Genomic DNA, 11,511 nt, shown 5'->3' with positions numbered 1-11,511 from the left:
ACTACACAACTTGCCGTCTTGTGACGGGAGTCTTTAAGTCACTGTGGCGTTCACACTACATGACTGATGGGCAACAGGGCGTCACACACTACACGAGCTGACAGCAGCTGTGTCACCCGACGCTGGTCTCCAGACCACGTTTTGTCAAGAAAACACACGTGAAATGTAAAACAGGAAATGACGTGATTCTACACAGGAAACAGCTGTTGTTTGTTATTATAGAGACAATTATAAAGACAAAGAATATGAGTGAAAGGATGGATTACCAAACGCAGGTAGCAGGGATCGTCTGAGCTACAGAGAGAGCTGGAGGGGTGTAAAACAACGGCACCTGGAAAAGACAACATAGCTATTCTATGATAGAACATTTAAATGAATCTGCATTGGGTAAAGTACTGGAGTTATATAACAAGGTTTGGGAGGAGGGTAAGCTTCCAGCAGTGTGGAAAGAAGCCATTATTATTTCAATTAAGAAACCTGGGAAAGATCCTGCTTCACATTTATGTAAAACCATGGAGAAAATGATTACAGAAAGAATAACATATTATATGAAAAGAAATTAGCTTTTTTCACCATTTCAGAGTGGATTTAGAAGAGGGGTAGTACTCTGGACCCGTTAAATGCTTGGAAAATGATATTAGGAAAGCTCAAGCCTACAAAGAGGAGGTAGTAGCTGTTTTCTTTGATATAGAGAAGGCGTATGATGTGATGTGGAAGGAAGGTCTTTTAATAAAGCATAACTGGATTAAAGATTTCTTTAATCTGGGTTTGTGTGGGGAACTCTGTCAGACACTTTTTTAGTTGAAAATGGAACCCCTCAAGGGTTGTTTCATTAGTCTGGTATTGTTTTCAATTATGATAAATGATGTTTGTAAGAATGTTAATCCAGATATTGGGAAATCACTTTTTGCTGATGATGGGGCAATTTGGAAACGAGGGAGGAATATGGATTAGGTTGTAAAGAAAGTTCAGGAAGATGTTAATGTAGTTTAAAATTGGTCTTTGAAGTGGGGATTTAAGTCATCTGTCGAGAAATCTCAATCCATCTTTTTTACAAAAAAGAAAATCAAGCAAGATATTTGTTTGAGTTGTCTGATTGAGTTTCTATAAGGAATATTTATATTATATAGTATTTATATCTCATTAGTTAGATCAGTTCTAGAATATGGATGTATTGTTTTTGGATTAAAAAGGTTGGATAAAATCCAGGCTCAAGCACTGAGGTTGTGCTGTGGAGCAGTGAAGTCAACACCTATATCAGCGTTTCAGGTGGAGAAATGCCACTGATTCTGAGAAGAAAACAGTTGAAGGCCAATTATTGGGCAAATTTACAAAGTCAAAAGGACACATTCTACAAAAAGGGATATGAATGAATGTTGGGAAAGCAGCAAAATTAAAAAGGAAGTATTTTGCAATGTAATATCAGATATAACAAAGGAATCAGGAGTCAATGATTGGTTCACTAGTCCAACCGCTTTTATACAAGCTGTTCCACCATGGTTAGTACCTAAGCCTAGAGTTGATTTTTCATTACTGAAACAGATTCGTTCAAGTAAGAACATTTTTGATATGCAAGTTTATGGGAACACTATGCTGAGAAATATGGGCATTATGTACATTTATTTAAGGATGGCTCTAAAAATCCAGAGAACGGAAAATCTAGCTGTGCTTTTTATATTCCAGGATTAAAAATTAAGGTGTCTAAAAGATTAACCAGTCATTTATTGGTGCATGCAACACATTACTAACTGCTAGCAACAGCTATCAGTTAGCAATGTGTAGCGTTGGCAAAAAGCAGTGTTGTATAAAGTACTCAATTAGTCTTGCATTTGTCCAGAGTTTTAAACCAAACCTTGATTGAGAGACAAATCATCACTGTCTTGTTTTAAAATGATGTGCGCCTGATGAGTGTCATCACATCTGTGTGTTGTCTGGACTTATGGTCTGAACTGGTGTTTCTTGCTGGAATGCACAAGTTTCATTTTGTGCACAACATATGAGTGCATATTCACACACGCCGCAGTTATCTTTTCGTGCTGCAGTTTATTTAATGTAATAAATAGTTGTATCCTGCGATGGATTGGCGACCTGTCCAGGGTGTACCCCGCCTTTCGCCCAATGTCAGCTGGCATTGGCTCCAGCCACCTGCGACCCTGTACGCAGGCTAAGCGGTTGACGATGGATTGATGGGTGGAAATAGTTGTATTTCACTCTAACGTGGGTCCGACTCACAGTTTGGTAAGCAACCAAGACACAGACAGTCCAAGAGATGCACTGCTCAGTTGGGTTAGCAGGACAGAGATATTCTCTGCAGCTGCACATTAATCTAACATTACTGTTATCTGCAGAAGGATAGTTCTTCTTCATCCTGTCATCAAAGTTATAAACATTAACACTGCGCAAGAGTGACTTGATTAATATCACTGCGGATGCGTGTCGCACAGCTGGGGGCAGATTGGCGCCATTCAGGTGTGCTGCATGCTTTTTTTCTTTTCTTTTTTTGGTGAGTAATGATGTCTTGTGCAGAATGTATCGGAGTAGAAAGTGAAAGTAAAAGTTGCAACAACTTGAAATACTCAAGTAAAGTACAAATCCGGAGAAAAACTAATTAAGCACAGTAACAAAGTATCTGTACTTTACACCCCTGGTAACAAGTAAGCTATCTGTCCATCAGGAAACTTAATAAATCACAGAGTTGAGGCAAAGCAGCCAGAGGGAAATCTAGAAATGACCTTTCCTTTACCTCTACCTTTCCTTCATAACCGTAAAAGCACTTTCTGTGAGACGTGCTGCACTGCGTATGACCGCTAACTCTGGAACGTGGACTGGTCTATGTAACTTTGGGGGTGTTAACATCCCAGATCATACGTAACTTCTAGCACTTCTGGGTATTCGCCTGTTTTGTTGGGGTATTTTGGGTGCGCGAGATATGCAATATAACGAGGAAACAATGGAGATCAAGGCTCACGCTATGTCAGTTACATGCACTGAACTCTTTTTATTCAATGCTATGGGAAGGGAAATACAGGTTTCTATTCTACAGCACCTTTAACAGAACCTAATGCAGTAAGGATGGGGCATTCTGTGTTGCTTTTAGATCTCCTGTAGATCAACTTTTCTCATTTAATATAATCCCTGCTGAGTCAGCACACATGCAGGCATGACTTAATCTCCCCTCCTGTTTTGTGCCTTTGTTCAACCCGTTCTCACCCGATGACACCCAATTCGTCACAAACTGACATGTGTCCATATGTGACAAATTGGGTGTCATCTGCGTCAGTTTGTAACACACTGGGGATCCCTATAGCGTCATAGTTCAACAGACCATACACTGTACACTGCATCAAACTGGTCTGCATGGCTCTCTTCCCAGAAGGAAGCCTCTTCTAAAGATGATGCACAAGAAAGCCCGCAAACTGTTTGCTGAAGACAAGCAGACTAAGAACATGTCCTGGGTTCTTATCAGACCAAGATAAACTTGTTTGGTTTGTGTCCAGCGTGTGTGGCGGCAACCAGGTGAGGAGTACAAAGACAAGTGTGTCTTGTCTACAGTCAAGCATGGTGATGGGAGTGTCATGGTCTGGGGCTGCATGAGTGCTGCCGGCCCTGGGGAGCTACAGTTCATTGAGGGAACCGTAAATGCCACCATATACCTGTGACATACTGAAGCAGAGCATGATCCCCTTCGTTCAGAGACTGGGCCGCAGGGCAGTATTCCAACATGATAACGACCCAAACACAACTCCAAGACGACCAAGAAGCTGAGGGTAAAGGTGATGGACTGGTCAAGCATGTCTCCAGACCTGAACCCTACTGAGCATCTGTGGGGCATCTTCAAATGGAAGGTGGAGGAGCACAAGGTGTCTAACATCCATCAGCTCTGTGATGTCATCATGGAGGAGTGGAAGAGGACTCCAGTGGCAACCTGTGAAGCTCTGGTGAACTCCATGCACAAGAGAGTTAAGCGAAAGAGGGTTGAGCGAAATTGCAATGTTTCAAAACTTTAAAGCGTTTTGTTTTGAAAGTGTAATCGGACTTTGCATATTTATTGTTGCTAAGCGTTGCTAACTTGACCACGGAGCCCTAAATGTCTAAAAATTATGCTGAAGGCGTACCCATGGTGTTAAAAAGTGCTAAAGGACCTTGACCAAGCGTCAATATGTGACGAGTCGGGAATGAGAATGTGTTGCTTTGTTTGGGGAAATAACCTCTTTAAATGTGCATGTGGCACCTTTTCACCTCAATGGTAAATTAATTCTCTTTATTTCAGTTAGAAACTCCTGTCTTTCAGCACGTTTTCTGCTCATGTTCAATACTTTCTGCACATTCAGAATCTCTCCCACGTATCTGTTTTCTCTAACATTTCTGGAAAAAAGTCAGAATATTACGAGAGTAACGTCATCTTTTAATGAGAATTCATAATATTTTTTAAGTCTACCTGCCCTAGACATCAAGCATAGCGTTAGTTCAGGCAGGCAACAATGTCAAGCTCCTCTCATAATCCCAGCACATCAGCTGATAGCAACTATCTTAAATACAGCCACAGAAATCAGCTGACAGCTCAGCCATCAGCGTTAGTTATTAATGGTGGCTGCAAACAGGCTACAGGTTTATTGTTGATCATGTAAAGTTACAGTTTTATTTAGTTATAACATTACACTGGTTTGACAGTCTGGGGTGTGTGTTGACTTACAGTAGTTTATAAGCTGTCATTAGCTGTAGACGTATTGTTCATTAGGATACATGGTTGTGCTCTGTGAAAAACATGTTACAGGTTTATTGTTGATCAAGTAACATTATAGTTTTATTTAGTTAGCGTTACACTGGTTTGAGAGTCTGCGGGATGTGTTGACTTACAGTAGGCTAGTTAATAAGCTGTCATTAATTGCACATTGCAATGGCATTGCACATTACATGGTTGTGCTCTGTAAGTGAAAAACAGGTTACAGTTAAAGAATTCCTTGTAGCTATGCAGTATTATAAGCAGCCTGTATTGAATGCAGCAGGTGATACAAACATTCATAATAACCACGAGAGACTTGAGACTTGACTTGGACTCTAGCTCAGTGACTTGTGAGCATCTCTAGCCGCTTTCACACAGAGATTCAGCAATAAACGCGGAAAGAATGTCCGCCAATATGCCACATTCACTCATTCATACTGAACAAAATATATATCCTACGCCACAGCTTCCGGAGCTCATCTGGTCAATTTTCAAAATAAAATACCCTGTGCAGATTCACGGTCAAAACAGATAAACAAATAAGAAACCATTTAACTACATAGCCGACTTAATCATAGTAGAAGCACAAAAGCAAACACTGATTATCAAATCAATAAAATCTAAACATGTTAGCAAAATCGGGCAGGCAAAATGCTCCTATTCTGAAATGCTCCCTGTGGATATGCAGCCTAACAAACAAAACGGGAGCAAAAAGAGCTGTGGAGAAGGTAGTAGAAGCACAAAAATGACAAATGAACAACAAGTCAATGCTGAGACACTTCCAGTGCACACTGATGCCGGGCTGGGGACCAAACAAAGCCGTGGCGCAGCTGTAGTCGGTGGATTTAGACCGATAAAATAAGACCGTGACTGGTAACACAACAGCTTGAAACGCGACTCCTGCATGCCGGCTGTGGTTTTTCACACAGACATTGTTCCGCCTCTGTTACTACCAACATTCCCGGCTCAGAGGCGGATCAAATCTGAAAGCCCTTTCCGGCTTGTACCTTTCACACAGCGAAGCGAGCCGCCGTTATAATCTCAGAAAACTGGGCAGTGTGAAAGCGCCTTCTGCTATAGCCTGCCTGCCCTTGCTGCATCCTCTGCAAGCAATTTGCAACCCGCCGCCACCCCATCTTCTCTTTTTAGTCCGTATCTGATTAATCATGTTATTCTGTATTAATGCCTGCTCTGTTCTGTACCCTGGGGGGTCTTTACTGCTGCTCTCTGCCTCGCTTTCCACTTAGCCACTTAGCCATGGAAGGACAGGGAGATCCCAGAACAGAGCCATACCGCCAGACATAACTTACAAATGTTCAATATATTGTCAATAAATATTTGATCAAATTAATTTAATCACAAATGATTTAGCACTTAATTTTTCTATTAAGATATTTATTTTGTTGAGGCAAAGGGACTGAAAAAAAGATTTACTAATCATATTTTTTGAAAAAAGATTTTACCATAATGTTCTACCTCAGATTAGTGAAGATCCACTGTTTGGCATCAAATGTTTTGACCATAAAGAAAAGTTTAACCACACAAATAACCATCTGGTTTCTTTAGTTTTCATTCAGAAGCTAAAATCAGCCTTTAAACTTGAAAGGAATAATGATTTGACTTTTATCGTGATAATTATTGATAAATGGTGTGAAATGTTTATTTCGTGATAACATTTGTGGCCCTATCGCCCACAACACGTTAAATTCAGCACCTCCGATAATAGGTAGCTCACAGTCCAAAACAGAGCAAGTTTGTACCTCAGTTTTTAGATATTTGAGATAGTTTAAATTGCAAAACTCACTTGGTCACAACTGTACGGCCTCACAGCGTGAGAGCGGATTTACTTGATTACGGTGTTGCATCAGCTGGGGAGACAAGTTGATTCCCTCCACAAGTCGATGTTATACATTTGTTTTTCACTGTGTGAAAAGATTGATGTGTGGCTTGATAGCATGTGGAAAATGTCAATTGTGTGAGTCTCGGAGATGTTAGGACTGTGGATATGTGTTCATGTTTTTCCTGTGCTTAGTCTGTCATAGTTTTGGGTTATGTTTTAGTTTTATCTTTTTTCCCTGAGTGTTTCTTATGTTTGCCATTGTTTCATGTGTCTCTCTATTTACCTCTGTTTCCCTCCTTCCTTGTCCTTAGTTGTTTATGTCTTGTCCGTCATTGAGTATTGTCGCTTGTTTTATTTTGTTATCATCAATGTCTGGTGTTCACGTTTAGCTTTGTTCTTGTTCTGTTAGTTTATTATGGTCTTGTCTATTCAATATTAGTTTATAACCTCTACCTGGGTTTTGTACTTTTGTTTATGGATCTGTGTCTGCTTGTGTTTTTAGTCATTTTGGTTTATTCTTTATTCTTTTCTGTTCTGTTTTAGTTTCCTGTCTGTTTGCCTTGCTGTTTCACTCTTTCCTGTTTCACTGTGTGTCTGCTTAGCCTAATTAGCTGCTCATGTCATTCAGCTGTGCACTCCCTCCTTGCTCATTTGCCTGTGTATTCTTCAGTTCTTGGTGATGTCCTTGTCTTATGGTGAGTGTTCTGTTCTGCAGCTGTTCTTAAGATTCCTCTGCCTGTGCTCTTGATTACTTTTGTTGGATTTACCTCTGTTCTGCATTGTGCTCGCATGTAAGCCTGTTTGTTTTCGCATTATTAAATCTTTATATAAAATTTTTAAACTGCAACCTCCTCGCCTGCATTTGGATCTGCACTCAGCCATCGTTGACAGGAGACAGCTTTTAACCTGACAAGAAATCTTGTCACATTTTTTATCTCGCGAGATCTCATGACACAAGATCTCGTCACACCCCTAATTGACACATTCAGTTAACTATTCTCCCTTGACAAGGAGCGAGTGATTCTACTTGACTGTACAGAGTAAGTGATTCTGTCCATCTAATATGATATATATTTTACTGCATAAAGCCCTTGGTGAAGCTGGTTAATAAATGTACTAAAGAAATAAACCTGAGTAATGATCCAAGTTTGTGTCATCATTTTGTGAACATGTTGTTGTGGGTTATTACTGTATAAATTTTCCTTTTGTCAGATGCAAGCCAGCTGTTGGGTCATCGATTACAGTATAAATCATGCCCTTATCATCTGTGGTTGTATGTGTTGTTCTTCCTCAGGTGGTGTTTAGTAGATTCTGCAGCCCCTGTGACATAAAGGAGCTCTTCTGTACAGCCCTAGGTGTGCCAAGGTGAAACACACACACTCACACATTCATAGCTCTGTTAATTCTGTCACAATTAGTAGTCTGCAAACAGCAGTGTGATAATTACTTCCCACTGTTTTTGTTTCACTTGACATTTAATACCACTGATATGGGATTAATAAAGTACATAGTGAAACGTTTTTCAGTGCTGCTATATATTTAATTATGTTTTCACACAGTACACTGTAAATTATCTGAATCATAACTTCAATATAGGTGACACAAAGTAAATGCTCTGCTGTATTGTTATAGACAGTTGTCTATAACAACAGTTATGATTTTCTATTTACAGCATTAGTGCTTTACAAGCAGGGAGGTGAACTGGTCAACTTGCAAACTGAAAAAGAGAGATCTGGAAATGCCATATAACAGATCAATTGGTGCTTTTTATAGCTTTAGAAATCCTTGATGAAATTTTAACAAATATTCACAATAAACCATAACTCCAGTTATCCTGTTCAAGTTATGAGCTGCTTTGGAGAGACGCCTGTTTGCTCACTCTTCCATTCATTGTTTGTGCTTTTTACAAGTGCAAAACTAATAAGAATTTAATCTTTATTTTCTGACGGGGAGTAAAGCCATTCTTGGGGGATGATGGGGAACTTTAACTTGATGCATATTTATACCATATTATACATTTAATATTATACATTTTATAAATGTACTTTTGATGACTTTTGTTTTGATTTTAATAATTTTACTAGTGAGTGAAGCTGAAGTTTGCACACATCTGGACATCGGTCAGCACCTTTTTAAGTTGTGTCTGTGCTTCTTAAGTAGGGGGGAGTAATGTTGTGTCTCTTTACACTCACTCTTAATGCAAAGTAAGAGGTCTCAATATTACATGTATAGCAACATATAAACAAAACAAACAAGTGAAAAGTGTGCAACAAGACCTGTTACTGTTTTACATCTGCCCTTTGAGTCTGAACTAGTGTTGTCAAAGAGTTTTTGATACATCTTGATTCTGAATATTTAAATGGTTTTAATACTCATTATCTGCAGTATCGATACAGAAAATGCACTTTCTTACAACTGACTTCACACACCACTGCAGTGCCTATATCGCCCGACTCCTCTCCCTCAATATGTTTTTGTTTTTTTCACTGCCTTTTTGACAAGTCCCTACTGTGCCGTGATTGGCTAGTACCCGTTATTTGTGATTGGATGCTGGTAAAGGATACAAGCAAGCCTATATACAAGTGATGGGACAGAGCAGTGCTAACGAAAGGTGCTAACAACACCAACTGAGCAAAGGACACACAGGACCGACTCGTTCTCTATAAAGAACCTCGAGAGATTGCAGACATCTCCTCTCTCATCACTAATTAAACAAGATGGGCCAGTAAACTGTTGTTTATAAGCTAGTTGTACTATTGTGGACCCAACAGAAATTTATTTTTCTCAAAACTAAGCCAATCCCCCTCAGAGCTATCGGTCCTGAGGAACCTCGGGCAGCAGAGCTTCAGTTGATAGGAAAAAACTTTGACTAAGATCAGAAGTAAATTAACTGATGCTGTTCTGCTTAACACACAGTACAATTAACTTTACTTAATTTCTAAGTTTATAAGATAAATTAGTCATTTAATACAGTAACTTAATCAGTGTGTCTACACACAGGGCCAGATTTACTAAAGGTTTGCATGAGTAAAAATGTGTGCAAACTTGATATCACCAGCAAATTAACATGTTAGCTGATCTACTAACGGTGTGCAGGGAGAATGACGTCTTTCAAAAGTGCAAAATAGCACCTGTTGTTCATTAACTACTTTTGCCTTAATGAATATGCAGTTTGGGGCGTTTCATTGTTATTGTGCAAAGTAATGGGAGGGTAACATGCAAATACATTTATTTACTACACGCAATGTGATCTACCAAGCCTAAACGGAATTTCATGTGAGTGCAACAGCATCTGTATTTAACACGTTTGAAGGAAGGTTCAAACCACCAAGTGTTGTGCAGAAATGGCTGCTGTTGTTGTTGCCAGGTGGAGACACAACCGTAATGAAAGAAAACAAAGAGAAATTAACAATATTAGATAATATTATTCTATATCCAATGTTTAGAAATACAATTATTTTATTATTTGATGAACTATATTAATTGTGTATTTTTTTTGTATTTTCCTTTAGCTTTGGAAAAACTGTTGTATTAACATTCATGCCAATAAAGCAAATTTCGTTTTTCTTCGTGGCGCTGCGGAGAGCCCCCAGCTGCAGTAGTGCATGGATCACGTGTAAAATTCATCCACGATCACCAACTGTTCACAGCGCGCCAGTCTAATAGTGACAGAACCCGTTGTAGGTATCGGAGAGGGAATGGGGCATTGGGGCGTACGGGGCCAGGGACAAGAGATCGCAGGGCGACCGGGCACGGTGCGGACGGTCGGTGGTTGTTCCATTTGGCTGGATGAATCATGATGGCATTTCCTCGCGTCTGGGTTATTCCAGCATACTGTAGCTGTTTCTGCTGGGGTTTCTCAAAGCAGTTTTTCAGGAGTGCTGTCCCAAGTACTTAGTGCAATCTCAGGCAGGATGGGCAGGTACAGACGATTTCCACATACTCGGGACGCACTGAATGAAACAAACCAAGGTTTTTACACTGTGGCTGCTTTCCCTCCCGACTCTCCATGGCAGAAACCATTAAAACATGCAAAACACTCATTTAAATACCTCCGTTGTGTTTGCTCCTGTTGTCATCATCACCCATAACAGGTACTAGAATTCCACGTGCAATATTTTAAAATGCACATACAATTTAGTCTTTATTTGGGTTGTTAGTAAATCGGGCCCACAGTGTAGTGTAACACACCTACTAAAGAGCCTACATAGAAAAGTTTAAAATGTTTAACACAACTATATATTTTTTATATATTTCAGCAGTTGTATACCCATGAAAAAGGATAGCTTCAAGTTCTTTTACACTCTTGTTGTTGTTTAAATTATTTTAAAAAAGTATAACAAATCCTATATACCTATATAAATATACAGGTGAAACTCGAAAAATTAGCATATCGTGCAAGAGTTCATTTATTTCAGTAATTCAACTTAAAAGGTGAAACTAATATATTATATAGACTCATTACATGCAAAGTGAGATATTTCAAGCCTTTATTTGATATAATTTCGATGATTATGGGTTACAGTTTATGAAAACCCCAAATTCAAAATCTCAGAAAATTAGAATATTGTGAAAAGGTTCAGTATTGTAGGCTCAAAGTGTCACACTCTAATCAGCTAATTAATCCAAAACACCTGCAAAGGGTTCCTGAGCCTTTAATTGGTCTCTCAGTCTGGTTCAGTGGAATTCACAATCATGGGGAAGACTGCTGACCTGACAGTTGTGCAGAAAACCATCATTGACACCCTCCACAAGGAGGGAAAGCCTCAAAAGGTAATTGCAAAAGAAGTTGGATGTTCTCAAAGTGCTGTATCAAGGCACATTAATAGAAAGTTAAGTGGAAGGGAAAGGTGTGGAAGAAAAAGGTGCACAAGCAGCAGGGATGACCGTAGCCTGGAGAGGATTGTCAGGAAAAGGCCATTCAAATGTGTGGGGGAGCTTCACAAGG

General features: G+C 39.5%; 1 protein-coding gene across 6 annotated transcripts in view; it reads left to right on the top strand.

Moving 5' to 3' along the window:
- Positions 1-11,511, top strand: part of pde9aa (phosphodiesterase 9aa) — a 114,494-nt gene that overhangs the window by 15,298 nt on the left and 87,685 nt on the right. For 2 of the 6 annotated variants that reach the window (XM_046053290.1, XM_046053288.1), the window contains exon 2: positions 7,858-7,928. In XM_046053290.1, coding sequence (XP_045909246.1) covers positions 7,858-7,928 — 71 coding nt within the window. Of the gene's footprint in view, positions 1-7,236; positions 7,259-7,300; positions 7,355-7,432; positions 7,604-7,857; positions 7,929-10,621; positions 10,658-11,511 lie in introns of those variants that run through there. The other 4 variants (XM_046053289.1, XM_046053291.1, XM_046053292.1 and 1 more) reach the window with 4 other exon arrangements.

Source organism: Micropterus dolomieu, linkage group LG07 (assembly GCF_021292245.1).
Source record: "Micropterus dolomieu isolate WLL.071019.BEF.003 ecotype Adirondacks linkage group LG07, ASM2129224v1, whole genome shotgun sequence".
Taxonomy (NCBI): Eukaryota; Metazoa; Chordata; class Actinopteri; order Centrarchiformes; family Centrarchidae; genus Micropterus; species Micropterus dolomieu.
This window is presented reverse-complemented; position numbering and strand designations above follow the sequence as displayed.